Source organism: Alexandromys fortis, unplaced genomic scaffold (assembly GCF_014885135.2).
Source record: "Alexandromys fortis isolate MF-2015 unplaced genomic scaffold, M_Fortis_MF-2015_v1.1 scaffold_21, whole genome shotgun sequence".
Lineage (NCBI taxonomy): Eukaryota > Metazoa > Chordata > Mammalia > Rodentia > Cricetidae > Alexandromys > Alexandromys fortis.
This window is the reverse complement of record NW_026067905.1, coordinates 11986608-12007426: the sequence shown is the minus strand read 5'-3', so window position 1 is coordinate 12007426 and position 20819 is coordinate 11986608. Positions and strand designations below refer to the sequence as shown.

General features: G+C 38.2%; 1 protein-coding gene across 4 annotated transcripts in view; it reads right to left on the bottom strand.

Annotated features, from left to right (window-relative positions):
• The window catches only part of Rasal2 (RAS protein activator like 2), a 287249-nt gene that overhangs the window by 7778 nt on the left and 258652 nt on the right, over positions 1-20819 (bottom strand). For 3 of the 4 annotated variants that reach the window (XM_050135132.1, XM_050135134.1, XM_050135133.1), the window contains 6 exons: positions 18838-19039; positions 16483-16682; positions 14699-15560; positions 5865-5999; positions 3912-4114; positions 2401-2488 (listed from right to left, as the gene is read on the bottom strand). In XM_050135132.1, coding sequence (XP_049991089.1) covers positions 2401-2488; positions 3912-4114; positions 5865-5999; positions 14699-15560; positions 16483-16682; positions 18838-19039 — 1690 coding nt within the window. The remainder of the gene's footprint in view (positions 1-2400; positions 2489-3911; positions 4115-5864; positions 6000-14698; positions 15561-16482; positions 16683-18837; positions 19040-20819) is intronic. The other variant, XM_050135131.1, reaches the window with a different exon arrangement.

Below are 20819 nucleotides of genomic sequence, written 5' to 3'. Positions count from 1 at the left end.
TCTATTCACATGGAGAGATCAGGAGTTGCAAGACCTCATGCCTGGGGGTCAAAGGTGCCTGTCCCCCCCCATGTGTGTGTGTGTGTGTGTGTGTGTGTGTGTATAAAATAGAGATTCCTTGGTGTCATCATTGTGACCCCAGGTCTGTGCGCCTGTGCTTTGTAGCATGAACTGATTCAAGGAGAGAAAGAAGCTGAATTCCCCAACAAGGAAGAGGGGCTGCTGAGAGAGAAGAATACCATTCGTGGGGTACCTGAGAGCTAGTGTTCTGATAAGTGCTAGAATTAATCCTATCACAAAGAAGTAACTGTTTCCATTTTAGAAATATTTCTTCTATTATTGGCACTAAGTCATATGCTGCAGATATAAAATTATGGGTTACCTCCTAGGGAGACTATTATTTCCAAACATGTCTTCATTTAAGAAATAAAGCCAAGAGGGCTACTCTGTTCCAACAATCACCTAAGAGGTAAGACTCGTTCTCACAGAAAAAAACCTAATAAAAAGTCATTTGTTACAAAGAATACCTAAGTATGTACATCTTTTGCTTTTATGATTCTATGCACCAGTAAGCCGACAGCTTGGATTGAGAAAACTCTCTTTTAAGACATTATTATATTTTTAACTGTCTTTGGTATTTATGATTTGTGCTGTGCCTAGTGCAGTGGTTTTCAAATGTGGTCCAGTGGACTGTCTGAGTATTCTTTAGGGATCTCTATTAGATTTTGCAGAGGAATGTATGGTATAATAAAGCCAATGCTTTAGTGTGAAACATCACATTTAACAGACCCCAGTAAGTTCTGACCCATTAGTTGAGGGGGTGTTTACGGTTGAGTGGTAGTGGGAGCACTGGTTTATGGAAGGTGCCCCATATGATTGGTTCCATTAAAATAGTCCAGAGAACCAAGCCTTTTGAAAACCAAACTGCCACTGGCCGGACTATACATTTGACTGACTGAGAGCCAAGGATACCATTTCTTCCTCCGCTCAGTGATACCATCTGGAGGATTAACTGAGAGCTTTTGACTCCTGGTCAATCAAACTCCCTTCCTGGATTTCACTTTAGTAACCATGACTTTTGCTTTATACTCAGATCAAAACTGGGGACAGGTAGAGTAGAAACTCCCTAGAAGTTAGTGACAGGGTTGTCCTGCAGCCAGCATACACAGAGCCATACTTTGTTGCTGGCAGTTCCATTTGCTTAAGACTGACTGTTCATTTCAGCACTAAGATCTATGATTACTAACAAGGCTTACCACTCCGCTTTATACTTATATTGAGATGCGACTCCAAAGGGAACTTTTCAGCATCAGTTTTTGTGATGAATTGCCTTCTTTATCTACATTACTTCTTTTAAGTTTATGGAGTGATTTTTTTTTTAATTGGATAATATAACAAGAAAGCCTTGGCCTTGTTATTACTCTTCTTCCCTCACTTACCTTGGGGATACCTAGAAAGAATTAAAAAATTAAAAGAGCAAGTAAAGTAATTATAACATTTCTCTGGCTCAAAATAGGCCAAAAATAGCCAGACTTTGAGTCTAAAACATTTTGGGAGCTATGCAGGTGAGAAAACATCACAACTCATAACTAGCTTCTAAGTCTAGTGAGTTCCAAGAAGGATGAAGCCTGTGAAGCATTCTTCTCGTGGCTATGTTCCCCATCTGGAAAACAAACCGCATCTTACACTGACCTCATAAGGAAGCTCAAATGTTGAAGTACACTATTCTACAGTGATAAAGCAACATGGAATTGGAAACATTCCCTACATCCTGGATTTTGCTCTGATCACTAGTGTCCTTGTAAAGGGCTTGTAGAGGCTACCATCCCGTGGGGTGTGAGTTATCATAGGTTCTAATTTTATCAAGATTTTTTTTTAATATCTAAAGAGGTTCTCTAAGCATAGCATCAACAAAGAAGAACAGCCAAGCACATTCCAAGCAGCAATGCCAAACTCTGAACCAAAAGAATAACAAGGAAAGCTATCTTCTATAACCTTATCTTTCCCTACAATTTCTTTACTAGGACTAGGTGTTGAAGGCAGTGGATGTGACTGACAAGACCGTGAAGAACACAGCCAAGCAATGGTCAGTGGAGGTCACAAGCCAGGTACATGCAGTGAACTTTTTACAGTTACCCTCTTAGAGATGTCCTCTTTTCTACAAGGAAGGAAGCCAACTTCATCACATATTAGGCTAAGATTTGTCAAACAACTACACTAAATATAGTATTTTGCATGCTAATATTAATGCTATGTCATTAAAAAAATCATTGAGGTCACATGAAAACTCCTATCATTCCAAGGATAATGTCAAGAAACTTTCAGTGTCTCATTTTCTACTGCTTTACTATTTGCAGTATTAAAAACAAATACTTTCTACTAAGTCCAGGGCCTGCTTACCTGTGCATCGATTATTTTCTGCTTTGCATCAATAACTGCTTGCATCTCAGCATGATCCTTTTTTAATTCCTCTTCCACAGCCATTAGCCTAGAATGTGGTAGGAAGGAAGGATCAATGTTTTCAAAGGCAGAGCTAGGTAATACAGAAATTGAAAACCTTAAAACTGGTGGTTTCCAACAGAAGACCTATTTTATTGCACTAACCTTTCTTTTTTCTTCTCCTCTCTCATCTTCCCTGAAAGAAGACATCCTAAATTGATTCTTTTACCTGTGGCTGGGCTCCCTAACATTTCATTTTCTTGAGAATAGTATTCTCATAATCATCTTCCTACTAGATCATCCCATTGTCTAACATCTTAAAATAGCAAATGAACAATAACAAAACAAAAAGGCTATCTACTTTTTAAAAGTATCTCATGTAGCTCAGACTAGCCTTAAACTTGCTGCGTAGTTGATGCTGGCCTTGAACTCTTGGTACTCCTACTTCTACCTCCTGAATGTTGGGATTATTATGGGCAAGCACCACCATGCTTGGCAGCAAACCATCTCCTCTTACTCTCAAGTTACACTGTAGCTACCGTTCTATCCTCTTTCCTTGCACAGCTATGTTTTCTACAGAATGTTCTAGTAGATCGTGTTTCTCATTTACTTCTCACATTTCAACCCACTTTTGCATGACTCCTCAGTTCAACTCCTGTGGCTCTCAATATGAGGTCAGTTATTTTCAGGCTACTATAACAGCGACCCTTTTCCTGTTCTCCCTCTCTTTTTAAAATATTATTTATTTACTTTTAATTTAATTTACATTCAAACCACAGTTCTTCTCACCTCTCCTCTTGCCCCCAGCTGTTCTTCTCTGATTTTATCTACAGCATGTACGGAAGCTAGTGGTTATGAGTCTGAAGTCTAAGGTTTGATACCTGACTCAGATTCTAGGTCTCCACTATGTTACTTTGGACAAGCAACTGTTGCCTGTTTCTCTCTCAGTCAATAAGCAATAATAGTATCTGTTCCAGAGGCCAAGATGGAAATAAAACAAAGTATTATTTATAAAGTGCTTGGCCCACAGTGAGTGCTCTGCAAACACAGCCAAATGGATCTCTTCTCACTCTCCTTTGTTGGCATCCATGGCACTTTTTTGGTCCTCTGGCCCTAAAGACATTCAGTGAGAATTTGTTTTTAGACTTGTCTGGGAAAATTGAGTTAAATTTTAAAGATTTAAAAAACCTAACTTTCATCTAAAATTTCATAATAAATTACTTCCTTTTCCCCCTAATATAATTATGGCTAAAGATAAAGCCTACCTTATCTTCATGGTAAGTACACCAGATCTCACTTGGTTTAATATCTGAGAGCCAGGGTCATTACATTTATATCAAGTACCACGGAATAGATACACATGGATGACAATGGCTTTGGGGGCTGGGGTATTCTTTTGAAAGTATTTGGACATTTCTCCCCACCTTGCTGTACTTAACTAGAGCCAATCAGCTACCAGTTGGTCTTCTAACCTGCTGATGATGCTCTTCATCTGGCTGTCCTTCTCCTCCTGCTGTCTGCGCAGCCGCTCCTCACTGTCCTCCAGCCGGGCCTTGTACTCCAGCAGCAGCTTCTGCATCTGCTGCTCCTGCACCAGCAGCCGGCGCTCATACTCCTCCAGCCGCCGGCTGGACACTCGCAGGCGCTCCTTCAATTTGCTAATTTCTTGTTCATACTGGCAAAGGGGAAGAGGCATGGATGACAGGAATAATATATTGGCTTTGAAGTTACTGCTGCACTTTCTGTCCAGAGAACCCCAGGTGACATGGTAGATGCTGTCTGACCTGCATGTCCTCGCTGCTGCCCCGGTTATTTAAAAGTATTGGCTGGTATAAATGCTACATAAGTACTACTGTGGGTCTAAAACTACATTATGAACCTTAACTTGACATTACGAATTCTACGGATTTATATACTTTTCTTCACATTAATCTACCAATTGTGGCAAGCCAAATCCAATCTGTAATGGTATTGAATAGAAGGGAGAAAAAAAATGATTAAGTAATTAAATAGTTAAATAAACGATTAAATAGAAGCCTGACAAACGACTTAAGGCAAAAGCTAGCTGTCTACAAGACTCCATGTCATCACCTGTACTGCAGCATTCCTGACACTGGGCTCATCAGACTACCTTTGCTCCAGTAGGACTTGCCCTTTAGACAATCAGAGAACAGGCAACATTTCTGTTAAGCAACTAAGTCAGTTAATACAATTTAATGACAGAACAGGCTATTACTGCTTTTTCCTTAATTTTAAAAGTATCAAGTATTCAGGTCATAAGCAATGACAAGGGCCTTCATTCTCTAGAGGACTAATTAATATTGTCTGCCCTATTTTCATGATGTGGCTTTCTATGTCTGACCTGGGAGCATGTGCTGGAATCTATCTATGTGCTCACTAGCCTTCTATAAATTCTGCAATTCAGCTGGCTACTTGGCCCTTTAATGTACTCGAGTTCCTGTGGACAGGGTTGCTAGTGCAATCGAGAGTGAAACTGTTCCAGGCAGAGTGAGAAACATGAGCTTCCTGATGGGTGGGTTACCTGTACTCACTAGTAATGATAAATGTGTGCGGTGTTTGCTAAAATACAGCTTACATAATAACATCTCATTTCACTGCTTATCCACGTCACTGCTCTAAACTATGTTGGTTAATCTAGAAGGCTGAAGCAGAAAGCCTTAGGACAGCTCTGAAAGCTTGGGTTGCATCATTAGGAATAGCTTTATGTTTTTCTAACCCCCAAAATAACCCCTTGTCTAACTGTCAATTAAGTGTGACATTAAGATTATTGCTTCATTTTTTTCCAGGTCTGTTTTTCTTAAAATAAGTAAATGAATAACTCATCAATCAAGCAAACAAATATCCTTAACTTGAGAGTTGGAGACCAGAAGACTGAATTTTAAGCCAGTATAGGGGTGTGTGTGAGATCCTGTCTCAGAAAACAAACAAACCCATATGCCTCAAAAATATTATCTAAAACCCCTCAAATAACATACATCTCTTAAATAATTATCTGTATAGCTAGGCAGTCTTTGCAAACAAAACAAAACAAAACAAAACAAAACAAAAAAACCCAAAATACCAAAAGAACAACTAAAATATAAATTTACTGTTCCCAAGATTTAGATCGTCTGGTCCTAAAGTAAATTGTGAACTTGAAGATGAAAGTTTATAGAAATAATAAACATTCAACTAAAATGGTCAGAAACATGTATCAGAGTTCTTTCTAAATTAAAGTAGCCTACATTAAAAATTCTGACACTCCTCCCTAGCATCACAGACACTACTGACTTATGATACACACATGTGTCGGTTAATACAAGAAATAGAGACACAGGCCTGGGTTATATAGTGAGCTCCAGGCCAGGTTTTGTTTTCTTTCAGTTGTGGGGCCATTAAGCCAACAAAGACAAATTAGGTTCTACCTTCTCAGCATGCTTGACTTCATCTTGATTTTGTTCTGTTTCTTCCACATCTTCTTCATACTGTCCATTGTTCAGAACCCAGGCTGCCGTCCTTTCTACTGGAGACATTGTGGCAGAATCCACAGGTGATTGAACCTACATCAGAGATTTTTTTATTATCATTTCCAAACGTGTTGTCAGTTCTAGGTAAGAGTCTATTAATGCTAGGGCCAGGGAGTAGGGAAAGAGAATATGCATCTGTATTAGGACAAACCATTCTGAATTCATACACATAACTTCCAACAACCATTCTTTTTTTTCTTATAAAGAAAGCCTAAACATTGCTAATTTTCTCAGCAAAACAAATGCTGTCAGCTATGAAGTTAACCCAGTGAAGCTAAGATGACAGAACAAAAGTAAGGACAAGCTGAATGCGCAGATGATGGGATGTCTGTAGAACCAGGGAAACCACGGACTGAAGAACCGGCTGTTGCTAAGCAAGCTCACAGATGTACATATCAGAACGCCAATACAGAGCTTTTATATTCATCATTTAGAGAAAGGGAAGTGATGATTACTTTTCTAGAAGCTGACTTCCTGGTGTGTTAGGACCCTTTAAGAGTCTGTAGGCAAGAAACTCCCTGGGCCTTTTGTTTGTTTGTTTATTTAGCTGTGTTAGATATGGAACTCAGGCTTTGTATGTGCTCTAGGCAAGTGCCCTACACTAAACTATGTCTTCAGCACTACAAAGTTTGTTAAGAACATAAGATCAAACTATGAATTCCAGATGGTCTAAGCCTCTAAAGCATGCTTCTATCTAGTCAGGATAGCAAGATAAATGACCTTTCTTATCTTTCTCAATATAAATATGCAGAGTGTTAAAAATTGGAGTCTTCAGCAGCAACTCTGCCACTTAGTAACTAAAACATTTAACCTCTTAAATTCTATTTTCCTCATCTATTGAACGAAGATGCCATCATCGTCACTGTTCCATTATCGACCTGATCATCTCACAGGAATTCTGCGGATTGGTAAAACTGCACGTGTTAGTTTTCTAGGCTGCCAGAGACAGGAAGAAGATGTTATACGTTGTATGTGTGTGTATAAGAGTGAGGGAAGATGAAGAGGAAGTGGGGTGAGTGCATGTACAATAGTAAGAAATATCTGTGTGTTTATGCTAGCTTTTCACAATTAAATTTTTTTTTGAGGAACAACTCTAATTTTCATAATTGAAGAGAATTTTCTCTCCCATGCCAAATTATACATTTTATTTTATTTTTGTCTTTCAAGACAGGGTTTCTTCTGTGTAGCTTTGGAGTCTGTTCTGGAACTTGCTCTGTAGACCAGGCTGGCCTCAAACTCACAAAGATCCAACTGCTTCTGCCTCCTGAGTGCTGGATTAAAGGTGTGCGTCACCACCGCCCAGCAGCCAAGCTATACTTTAAGAAACTTTATAACATTCTAGACTAGAACTCAGTTAAACTCTAAATAAAAGGGGATTTTGATGCCTGTGAAGGTTAGAAGGAAAGATGAAAAGCCTGTCTTCAGACACTTTATAAAAACACAAGGGCTAATATAGGCTGTCTTAAAGGTTTGAAGGAGAACTCTGCTCAGTAAAGATGGCTTTATGCTTGAGGAAGGATGAAGTTTACACACACACAATTGTGATGACTGTGTAGAAATTCCCTCTCTAAAGTCATGATTTAGCATTTGTACGTTTTAGTCTTAAATTTCAGTAACTTTGTACTTAAAATTCTACTTCAACTTATACTACAGTTATATAAATGCTTATTATACTTCATTTATTTATGAGCCACTTTTTGCTATATTTAACTTATAAACATTTATCGCTTTTAAAAATAACCTTTTATAGTTACCTAAGCCGCTATGCTAAGCAATATCAGTAGAGCCATGAGTTTGATACTATATCAGTATGCACTTTATATTGTTCAAACATGTATCATTTACATAACTAAGTAAATACCTATATATACTTAAATCATTTTTGAACATAATACTTTGGGAACTCTGGCCTAGTGGATGCAGTGTCATCTACAAAAGGAAAGAACTATTCATATCAAAAGTTACAATATCTGAGCATGGTGGCACATGCCTCTAATTCCAGCACTGGAGTTTCTGTGTATTTGAGGTCTGCGTGGTCTACATAGTGAGTTCCAGGACAGCTAAGACTACATAGAGAAAGGCCCTGACTCAAAAAACTAAAAGTTGTAAGAAAAAGAGACAGAGAGTGAAAGCATTTGGTAAACTGCAAATACGTTATATACAAATACATGTGTAGTTCTCCGCATGCTGAATGTGAAGAGCACAGGGCAATGAACTGTTTCTGTACTGATTAAGAGAAATAGAAATAATGGGTTTAATTTTCTGATACAAAACAAAAAGGGTAGCACTAAATCATAAAGAACTGATCGATATCAATGTTTGAAGAAGACAAATGGCTTTTTAGTTTTACAATTACATTACTTTAGCACAATTAGGGCACATGGAAGGCGCTGGACTAGGATTTTCTATTTCACAGCAGTTTGAGATAAAGTAGCTACTTTGTAAGCTACTAATAACCTTATTATTAAGAATTTATTAATTAAGGGAGCTTCCTGCTCTCAATGGTTAATAAGATACTGAATAAACTTTCTTTTCCTGTCGTTTATTATGTCTAACTTTATTATCTATAACTCTCCTTAGTTCTAAATGAATAATGTGCCTAAGAACATACAGATCTCACCTTGAAAAGCATATTAAAAACAAGACAGAAAAATGTAGGTGGTCTAGGCTTGAGATGCTCTGTGAGACTTTAAAGCAAGGGTTGGTTCACACCACTAACGATGGTGGTAGCTCTATTGTATTTTTAGGAGGACTAACACAATACCCAGTGAATTGTGAGATATTGGGCAATGGAAACTGGACATCTCAACTCTCTTATTTTATTGGTTGAATTTTGCTCTGGGTAAAGCGTCAAAATAGTAATTACGATAAGTAAAATTGACAAGATGGGTCAGATCAGCTTTATTCTTTCTGTTTATATCACATCCTTTAGAAAATCATGAGTAGAAAATAATATGAAAGTCAAAAGTAGCTACTGTACTAGAGTGGAAGAAAACAGAGGTAATTTTGGTTCAAAAGTATTAGAATATATGCACTACAGGAAGTCTATAAACTGTCTTTTATAGTTTTTGTTTAAAAAAATACTAATTTGGAGCTGGAGTTACAGGTTTGTGAGCTGCCACACAGGTCCTGTGCAAGAGCAGTAAGTACTCTTAAGCACTGAGTTATTTTTCCAGTCTTGTTATTTTTTTCTTTTGGTCTCACATGTGCTGATATCCCCAATTACATCGCCACCAAACAAACAGCACTACATCATACAATTCTTTTGAACTACAGTGAATAATTCAATGTATGAGAAAAGGTCAGTAGAATTTTATATACTAGCACCGAGTTGTCTTCAGAATTCACTGCACTGTTAAAAGAAGGACACTGTTCTTCCCGTAGTCCTTTGGAAGGACATCAAAGGTTTTTCATTAACAATTATCCCATCTCCTTTTTATAAGTTGGATATATAACAAAGTTTCTTATCTCATAGTCAAAGGAATGAAAGAGAATGGCTGGTAAGTGGTTCAATTTCATCCTGCTTAGCTGTAGCCTTAGGAAGAACATTTATAGTTGCTTGACTTTCAAGAGATCCTGAATTAAAATGAAGCTGGAAAAGACAGAAAAAGGAGGATATTCTACAATCTCCTTTGAGTTCCCCTGGGAAACTAGTGCTCGAGAACAGAGAGGCCTGATACAACAGTTTTGCTGATACTACAGTTCGTCATAGCCTGGCTCTGCTGGGACAGCTGGCAACAGGCCAGTTCCTCTGCACCTTGTGGGTCTTCATAGTCTGAAATAAGTTCTCCTAAATGAAAAACCAGTTTGGTATCAACACCAAAAACTCTCATGGTTCTTAAAGAGTTTGGTTAGAAGCGGTTTCAGCAAATCCAAATGTGACCGCTGCAGCAGGACACTGAAGGGTGTGTTACATGCCTATTTAAAAGGGCTTTCAAATTCAAATTTCTGATATACTAAGTCTGAACAACTCAAATATTTAAAATAAATAAAGTCTATTATTTGTATGAGATACACGATATGTAAAAAATAAGTAAGAGAAGAAATGAGAGAAAAAAAGAAATCTAGAAAGAGGCTCAATGGGTCAAAATATTCCAAATTTCTTGAGAAAGAATTATTTCTTAGTAAAGTGTTTTGTTAGAATTTTCTTTCCTTCCTACTCACTATTTGAGAAGATTGAAGCCAGCCACTCTGCTGACAAAGGCTCTCTTTTGTGCTAAGATACAAATGGAATTTGCATGGGACACAGCCACTGATAATTACACAAAACAATCCCCACAAAGAAATTCTCTAGGTTGAGAGAAAGAAAAAAAATTCTCAACACAATTTGCAATTAAAATATGTACAGGAATTTGCCTTAAAAATGTGCTGACTACAGAGAGGACTCGTGAGATGGAAATCACAAGATATGGAACAAGAATAGAGTCACAACACATTCCAATGAATAGACCATTTACTTACTGGACAGAAAAGTCACTGCAGAAAAGTCACAAACTTGGACAATCAAAACACTAGGTTTCGACTTCTGTGATAGTGGCTGCTATCAGCAGGGTCTAAATGAAGATGAATATTTTAAATCTGTGCTAAGACCTCTCCCTGTTGCTGTGCCCCAGTTCATGGTAGTACAGCTATTTCCTAATTCATCAGGCTGTAACAGAAAACTTTAAGTTAAATTTGTTTTTGGAGATGATACACATCTACTGCCTCCTACTTATCTAGACAGTCTTCTATTCACTGTGGAAGCATGTTCTGTGCTTGTGTAATAGGTACATTTTCTACAGAAAAAATACTGTCAGTAGCAACTGGTCTTAGGCAAATGCATAAAAATTATAAGCACAAGTACTATGGGAAGTCAGAAGTAACAGGAGGAAAATTAAAGCATGTTTTTGAAAGAAAAGTTTATTTAGTACAATGTGTGGAGAAGTTGGGTAGGTAACAGCAACAGCCTGCCCAAAGAAGAGAATTTTGATTTTCCTTTTCTTTTCAGGACCAAATTGAATCAATGTCCTTATCAATGAGAACTTTTCCACTTCTACCTCATTCTCACTGCCCTCTAGCTGCCCTAAGCTAGAGGGAATGTTGCATTCCATCTCTAAAATTCCTTAGCTCTTCATTCTTCTTCTAATAAACACTTTAATTCTCTGAAAGTAGTTGCCATCAACTGGAAGGTAGCACAGAAACATGTGATGAAAGTAAATTACAAGAAGGCTTACACAAATGAAGGTCTTTCAGCAAGAATCATGACCATTTCTGTATAAACATATGTGTGTATATAAAAGACATGTAGGCCAGCTGTGGTGGTCCTAGCCTGGGAAACCTTAGGAATAAGTAGGATGACTGTAGCTTCTGGCCAGCTTGAGCTATATATACATGGAGTCTAAGGATTTGTCCTTAGATGATTCCATTAGATCAAATGGATCAGTACAACCTTTTGAGACAGAATACACTAAAAGGAAGAGCTCAACCTTGAGGAGCTTTGTTCCTCCGGAAAGAATAATCACCTGAGACACTTTTCCTTGAAAGTTGGCTTTCAGAATAAGCTTAAGCTCATTCTCAACTTCTGTATCTAAGGATTCTGCAAATATCCAACTTTTAAAATAAAATCAATGTAAGGGCAGGGGGAAAGTTCTGCTGTAGTAGCAATAGGGCAGAGTTAAGTCAGGAAGAACCTCCCTGTAAAAATGTAGCTATATTACACAGATGAACTGGGATTTTATTAGTCTTCCTGAGCAGTTATTCTGTTCCCTAAAAGTATGTCATAGAATTCTTTTAATCATGAACTCTTTAGAATTTATACCCACAAGAGAGGACAGGGGCTCATCAGTCCTCACCTAAAGCTGGAGAGCTACTAACAGTTGATAGCTTCTGGAAGGAAGGTTAAAGGTCTTTTTGTTTAAAGGAATGTGTCCCCCTGTAGGCATGCTCCACTCTAGAGGATGGCCCACACCCACGAGTATATAGGTAATGTTGGAAGGTAGAGGGTGAGGAGATGGGAGTGGGAGAATATCATCAAAATACATGTTTGCATGTATTAAATTCTCAAACAATTAATGAAAATATATACATAGTATACACAGAAGTTCCAAAACTAGTTAAGGGGCCATGTGGGGGAATTTCAAGCGAAAGGGATAGACTTTAGGTAGTATGATGGAAGAAAGGGAAATAATGGGACAGGAAAGGTTAAATGGTGGTTGGGGGTGGGAAGGGAGCATAGAGGAGGTGGTATGGATCACTAAAGACCTCTGAAAATGCCTCATGGAAACCTACTACTGAAGATGCTCTTCTCTCTCTCTCTCTCTCTCTCTCTCTCTCTCTCTCTCTCTCTCTCTCTCACACACACACACACACACACACACACACACACACACAAAATTACTCATTAAGGGCAGTACATGGGGAGAGAAGGGTATGCCTCACTCAGGCACCAGGCACCATAAGCAATCAAATAAAAGGGTAAGTGCTAAGTCAGGTTACCTTGTTTTGAAATGTTGGTCAGCAGGACCCCATAGACCCCAGGCAAACATTAGAGGCTATAGCCATTGCTCTCGGTTTCCCTCGAGACTTTGAAAGATGACCTTATTGCTGAAGACAGTTGAGTCTTGGGACAGTCGAGCTGCTACTGACCTGGAAGCGTCATCCCCACTGACTGGAAGGCTCTATGCATGCTACTGGGGGGCGGGTAGTAATCAACAGTCTTCCCAGCCATGAATCCTATGATCTACAGTAATAACAACTGGTTTGGCAAGACATGTCTAAAGAGCTAGAGAGATGGCTCAGTGGTTAAGAGCACTGACTATTCTTCCAGAGGACCCTGGTTCAATTTCCAGCATCACATCACAGCTCACAACTGTCTGTAGCTCCAGTTCTAGGGGACCTGGCACCCTCACATTGGTATATATGCAGGCAGAACACTAATGAACATTATAAAACACCAATGGACATTATTAAAAAGAATATATGTCTAAAGAGCAACTAAAGTCTTAGGATTTAAAGCCTGTTACATAGACAGAACTCATGCCTGGTAGTATTAACTGGGCCCAAATCCCATCACTGGTTAGGCAATAGGTCTTCGGGAACAACTTAATATTATCCTGCAAAATAAACACAGTATGAAACTGATACCCTTAATTTCTTATCTTTATACCAACCCTAACGAGAGAAGCGTCTTTCTGTAGTAGATGGTGATTAATACAGAACCATAACTGGCCAGTATGTAGAGAATAAACTCTGAAGTGCTCAGCTCTAAATGGGACATCAATACACACATCTTCCCGCTTCAAGGCTCAGGGATCATCAGTGAAGAGGGGGCAGAAAGAATATAACAAAAAGATGTAGCTGATTTTGTGAAACATTATTTGCTGGACATGACAGAACCACCACATACATTAACTCATAGCAGCTGTCACTATATGGACATGATTAAGCCAGCCCAAATCCCAGCATAGCCAGGAAGGGATCATTAAGTTCTACAACTAGCTGAGATGCCACTGGCACCAGACTGTTTCTGGGGAAGGGAAAGTAAGTTGTCCTTAGGGATGGGGCTCTTGAAAAACTATCCACGCTCCAATATGTAGTCCTATACCTAAGAGGACTCAAATGTTTTGTTTTGTTTTTGAGAGAGTGAACACATGGAACTGGGATAGAAAAATGGTGTTGGAGGGTAGGGAGAAGCTGGAGGGGAAGGAATGGGGATGGATTTGATCAAAATAGATTATATGCAAGTTCTCAAAGAATAAAAATATCCAAGCCAGGTATAGTGGTGCAAAGCTATAATCTCAGTGCTCAGGAGGCAGGCTGATTTCTGTGAGTTCAAGGTCATCCAGGGTTACTTAGTGAGACCTGTCTCCAAAACTAAGTAAATAAATAATAAAATAAATATATATTAAAAAATTCCACAAATACAAATTACAAATATTTTAGGAAATAAACTCTTTCAGATGAAACAAACATAGGGGGCAGTGGAAGAGAGACCTCTAATGTTATTAGCTTATATCTAAGGGCAAAATATGATAAATGATTCAAAATGTCATGCATAATTCAAAATATCATACATCCACACTCTGGGAAAATAAAATTTCAAAATGTATCAGGACTGGTGTGATATCAGCTGGACTTGCCCATGTATGTAGTAATATAAGGGATGTGCAAATATTTCAAGTACTTATCAACCATCTGTATTTCTGTATTTTTTCCTCTTTCCCTTGTCGCTCTAGGTGTTCAGTTGTTTATCTTTTGAGCTAATTCCAGGAAAAGGCACACGGGACTTGGTATTTCTACAGGGAGTTGGGGGATGAAGTGAAGTGCATTTATATTAAATTGTAGCTCAGAAAGCAAAACTTTATTCTAGAAGTTTAAGGAAAAATTAAGAAGGTTCAATTTCTATATTCCCTAAATACAGCTGATTTGACTGGAGATCTCCTATATAACTGTGTAATTTGCCCAATGCCACAGTACTGCTCTAAGCATACCCTGAAGAAGCAGCTCTGTTCCTCGTGGAAAAGAAATGCCTCTTGGGTGTTTGTTAGTCTCCTAAGGGTAACAAGTCAAGTCCTGTTCTGCTTTTACCTAGTCAGAACCTTCCAAATCTTTCCATTTCTTTCTTCTGTTTAAAAGTTACAGAAACATTCTTAAGTGGAAACCTTGTTTTCAATTTGATTTCTGGACACTTTTATATAAAGAAACAAAGCAGTTGTCTATCCAAGCAGAAGCCAAAGCCATGTAGCATACTCTACCTGCTGTGTCTGTTGTCTCTGGATTGCTCTCACTTTGGGAACAGGGCTCTCTCTGGAGGAAGAGGACTGCTGCCTGGATCGGCTTCCATTCTGCACAGGTTCAGCCACTAGGGCTGCAGATGCCACTGACATGCTCCCTGTGCTACGTAAGGAAGCACTGTGTGGAAGGGATGGAGGAGCTTTGGCTCGGGCACCTAACCCAGCCTGGTCCATTTTCCGGATTTGGGACTGCCCAGTACTATTTTGTCGAGGCAGAGCAAGAGGTATGTGTCTGTCTGGTACAGTGTGCCGCCTGGAGAAGTCTTCACTGTGCGAACTTCTTTTGGTGAAATCTTCCATGCTGCTATTGCTGGGTCCACTGAGTTTGAAGTCTTCACTATTGCTTTGGCTTCTAGAACTGGCAGTGCTTAGGTTCTCCAAACTAGAATCTACAGAGGCCTTTGGCATTGCTGGAACTGGGTTGTTGAGGTGATAGACAGGGTTCTGGAATGACAAGGGCTGGAGACTTCCTGACTGGTTCAGGGCTGGGTGCAGGGGTCTTCTCACTTGAGGTGCACTCTGGGGAGTGCTCTGGGCTTCCCGAAGTTGTTTGATGCTAGCCACCTGGGTTATAGAAAGTTGGCTTCCTGCGAGGCGCATAGGTACATCAAGCATGACAGATGCATGCTCCGCCTGAGCAGCATGAGTGTCCTGGAGGTCCATGAGGGAGATGCTCCGGCCATTAGGAAGGCTGTTTTCCTTTTCATCCTTTTCAGAGTAAGTCATGCTCTGGGAGGAGGCTTGCTGAACCAACAATAATGTTTTCCCTCTGAAATAGCTGTCTGTGTTCTCCTGGCTTGGAGATTTTAGTTTATGCAAATCACTGTGGAAAAGGAATGGCCCCTCAATTACTCTTGAGGCAAATTCAGCATAATTAATAGTTCTTCAGTTTGGGCCTGAGACTCTTTTGAAGTTTCACAGGCCCAATAGGGAAGTTACATTTCTTTAGAAACTCAGATTTCATCATTCATCACTACAATCCTTAGAATAAAATCTAGCATTACTAGTTTTCTCCCAAAGGTTGAAATAATATTCCTCCCACCTCAGTTTTTAATGAGTTAGAATACTCTCTCAAATATCTTAATTCATATTTAGTTCTGTTGTAACCTTCAGAGAATATCTGTTCCTTGCTAAAGGCATAAATCATTCCAATTCAGAGCACAAAGTTGAGGGCTCAACATTTTGTACACCTATTCAGCAGGCATAGACAACTCTAAAGTGGTTTTAACTGAGGGTCTAGGGCAGTGGTTCTTAACTTGTAGGTCTTAAACACGTTGGAGGTTGCTTATCGGATCTCCTGCATATTAGGTAATTACATTCCAACTCATAACAGTATCAAAATTAGCTATAAAGTAGCAAGAAAATTATCTTACAATTGGGGGTCACCACAACATGAGTAACTGAATTAAAGGGTTGCAGCATTAGGAAAGTTGAGAACCACTTGTCTAGGGAGTAGTAGATTACATGAAAACATCAATTTTATAATAGCCCTTCATCTTCCATGAAACATGACAGACAGATCTTTGTATATATTTATACTATAAAATGTTACAATATCATCCCGGAAAATAAGTAATACTGGCTGTTGTGCATTGTGACAAACAACTGGATTTATCTCAGATGATTTTTTTTTTAGTTGCTCATAGCTTATAAGTTGCAAACTTAAAAAAATAAGGTAAGTAGGTTTCTGTCAAATTTACACATTATCTGTTTGAGGAGCAGCATTCAAATCCTCTCTTTCATACCTGTCAGTAGGGTCTTCAAATATTTTCTGCAGCCCAGAGGAGAGGCTTCCACTGACATTTGGACTGGAGCTATGCTCAGCAAAGCGTCTCAGCTGCTGTTGTATTGGTGTAGGATTAGTCAGAGACTTGGTAATATCAGCAAGAACACGAGGGAGAGGCCCCAGTTTTGCCACAGTTGCCTGTAGGAAGGAATTTTCACCCTAATTGGACAATAAGCATTGTGACATCCACAACATATTGTTTTGGGGACAATGATGCCCATTGATGGAAGAATGTAGGTTGGAGGGAGGGTAGGTATTGTACATGGGAGTGGCAAGTTCATAATGCATTGTTATGGAGCAGCAGAACCATGGCGTCGAGATGAATGGAGGAGGCGGAACAAGGTGCAGTAGACATTGAGGAAAGAAAGGAAATAGAAATTAGGATTATGCAAATAAAAATTAAAAGTCATGCTCAAAACAAACAAACAAACAAACAAACTATTGCCATTCCGACTAAAATATGCATGCAAAGCACACTAAGTCTTTGAGTGACTACCAGACCAAGATGGAGAGGGAAAGGGAAGAACCAAACACCTTTTAACCAAAGGAACTTCGGGATCAGATGACTGCCAGCGTGATGAAACTTCCGAAGGAAAAGGATTATGTGAGGAAAGCAATGCATGCCAACATACAGGAAGGTGCTGCACTCAGGGACCCAGAGAACTGCAGGGTGTGCAGTTAGTTTACAGGACAATCCACTATTTCAGTAAATCTTGGAAACCTTGACTCACTGTCAACTGAGTCTTTTGTTAAAAACCAAACCAAACCAAAATAATAAAATAAGGGGGTTTTCTCTCCTCTGAGATGTGTCTAAAGACTAAAAATGAAGAAGTGTGTTCACATAGAAAAACCTGTTAAAAAAAGACTTTGATTATGAATAAACTAGACCTATTTCATGAAACAATTGTATGTGTATCTTACTGATGTAGCTATCTAAAAACACCTTTTAAAATAATTGTTTTTATCTTATCTTCATCATTTTTCCCCTAATGGCATTCTTATCCCCATGGGTTCTCATGGAATCCCTCAATCACTATGCAGTTTAGGATAAGCAGCCATGGATACCTTTAGATCGTTATCTTCTCAATGATCAGTGTGTCTGGCAATCAAACCCAGGTCCTTGTTCATGCCAGGCAGGTACTCTATCATTGTATTATACCGTGTGCTTTCCTTGCTGACATTCAAACCTAAGGTCCTCTCGTGCCAGGCAGGTGCTCTAACACTTAGCTGCATGCTCCCGCTAACTGGCACTCTTCCACTCTGCTAGGGCAGGTATGAATGTCATCTGAAGAATGCTTTTACTTGCTCAACAATGCTAAGCTAAGAGTCACATAAGAAGAATTTACTTTCTACATAACTTCAACTGAGTATCCACATAGCATTTCTTAAAGTAAAGAAGTAGTTCTTGAGGATAAAGAATGGTTTATGGTTTTATAAACATTTTAAGTACCATAACTATATTTTTTTTAGAAAGTAAAATTTACTAAGAAGTTTATTCTTATACATTAGATAATAACACTTTATAGATAAGAAAATTTAAGAAAAATAAATCCTTATAGAAAAATAACATTGAGTATTGAACTATTTTATACTATAGAATCTATTCCTCTTTGTAAAATCCAGAATGAAGAAAATGATTGGTGTGTTTTACACTTAGTTGTTAAAATGAAATAAAGTTCCTTTGTCATAAGAAAATGATTATTTTTGTGTTCTTAATTCACATTGGTAGATAAAGAAAACATCTGTATTTTCAGATCCTATGTGATTCTTACTGCTGAAAATTATATCCAACCCTGACTTACACAATGGGAAGAACAATTTCTCCATGGTGAAATTAACTTGAATATGATGAACAATATTTTTTAAACTTGTACTTTAAAAAGATCTTGTCTTTAGAAATTACCAGAAGTTTCTTTTACATAGATAAAGATGCATATACTAATATCTGATAATAGTTTCTAGGCAAGTTGTCATATATATATAAATTTACAGAAATATTGTCTTTAGAAATTACCAGATGAAGTTTCTTCTTATACATGGATGCATATAGTAATATCTGAAAATAGTTTCTAAGCAAGTTGTCATATATATAAATTTACAGAATATTTGATTAGTTCAGGTAATTATTTAAACATATATTAATGATTCCATGGCTCTCCAAGAATTTTGGTGTACATCACCTACTTAATGATGGTGTCTAGAACAAGAGGCTGCTGTCACCAGCAGAAAGGCTGTTTGCTGTCATCATGATGATCTCTAGAATCTGGACACTAAGGCTCTGTATCTTCCATTTCCCACCACTCCCCGACATTACCTTATCAAGCTGGGAAACCACTTCCCACAGTAAGGAATGCAAAACTGACAGCTCTCTGCCCAGATCAATGTAACCATCAAAGCCTGGGGTGTTTGAGATGGTGTCTGGATTAGAGATCTCCAAAAGGAACCGCTTCATTCCTCCCCATTCATGTTCTAAAAAGTCATTCATGAATGCCATGTATTCCTCTTTGTTACCAAACCTGGGTTCGGTGAGAAAATAAGACAGAACGGAAGTCAAGAAAAGATATGTTAACATTTTGAGTTGACTTACAAAGAGGTATCATGTCTTTTATTTTGTGATGATAAGGATTTTAAGTTGTAACTGCTAAAATATTCTTTCTTAATATTTCTTTAACTCATGTTGAAAAACTCAAAAGTAAAGACAAAAATTCCTGTTTTGGTCTTCAAAATTTTCACATAATATAATCCTTAGTTATCTACCAAATGCCCATCAATATAATCTCCAATTTTGCTATTTTTTTATTTCTAGTTTCCAAATATATTTCATAGTAGTCTCTTTCTTACCCATGGTTCATATTGAAAGACCTCTAATGGATGCCTGAAACTGCAGGTATCATTGAACTCCCTATATTTTGCCCTATAATGCACTCTTAAAACAAAACCAAAAAAAAAAAAAAAAAATCCAACCCAAATTTAAAAGGACTTTATAGTTTCTCTTCATCACATCCAAATTGCCAGTATGACAATTTCTACTTGGGTGGGGACTATTAATGAGTAATATAAGGTTATTTGAATACAAGCATTATTACGTCATTAGTTAATCTGAAAACCAAGAGCCTATTAATGTAGGTGGTATACACTGCATGGATACAGAGAACAAATGGATGACTGAGCTAGTCAAACATCAGGAGATATCTCCTACTCACAATGGTTTGAATGCTGCATTTAATATTTTTGGACCACAGTTGATCTCAGGTAACTAAAACCATGAACTGCAGCCCTTACACAAGAGGAGACTGTATGGGAGGAGACTTTTTTTCTAAGTCTCTGTTCATGTTCTTTATTTCATCAAAGAAGAAATTTCCGCCCATCTATTTTCCTACTTTAAGTCTATAAAACCTGCCCCAACATAACCTACAAATAATTTTATTAGAAGTAACTCAAATATGGGCAAATTTTTCTGTGTTAGCTATATGGTCCACTTCAAAAGAATTCTATTAGAGGGCTGGAGAGATGGTTCAACAATTAAGAGCACTAGTTGCTCTTCCAGAGGACCTGGGTTCTATTCCCAGCACTTACATGGTGGCTTGCAACTGTCTCTAACTCCAGTTCTAGAGAATCCGATGCCCTCTTCTGGCCTCTATAGGCACCGCACATGCATGTGGTACATAGGCTTACACATAAGCAAAACACCCATACACATAAAATTAAGTTTTAAAAAAAATTTACAAAATAATATATGAGAGGACAGTCTGCTTCAACGGCAGTTTTTCTTCCATACATTGTTGGTAGAAGCTTATCTGTCTCAATATTAAATATATCTGTGATCACTTTAGCAGTCTGAATTCTTTCCTGGTCCTTCCTTCTCTCCCCCTCTCTTTTGGAGAAGTCTCACTGGCTGGCTGGCCTAAACTAGATTGGCCTTGGACTTAAAAAAATCCACCTGCTTCTACCTCCTGAGTGCAGGGATTGAAGGTGTGAGCCACTGTTCCTGGCTTCCTAACTTCCTTTGGAAAATACATTTAAGCCTACAGAAAGTTAAAAGAATATATAACGAACAAACATCCATATGCTTTTCATCTATATCAACCAACTGTTCACCTTTTTTTTTTGTTTTCCAGGTTTGCTTTCATTCTCTACAGATATATATCCTTTTGTTAAAATCTAGAATCATTTTAAACTAAATTACAGATACTACCTCTACATACTTTAGAGTCCATTGTTTCCAGAATAAGGAGTATCTTATATAAATCAATGCCATTTCACATTAAAGATTTTAAAACATATTCATGATTCATC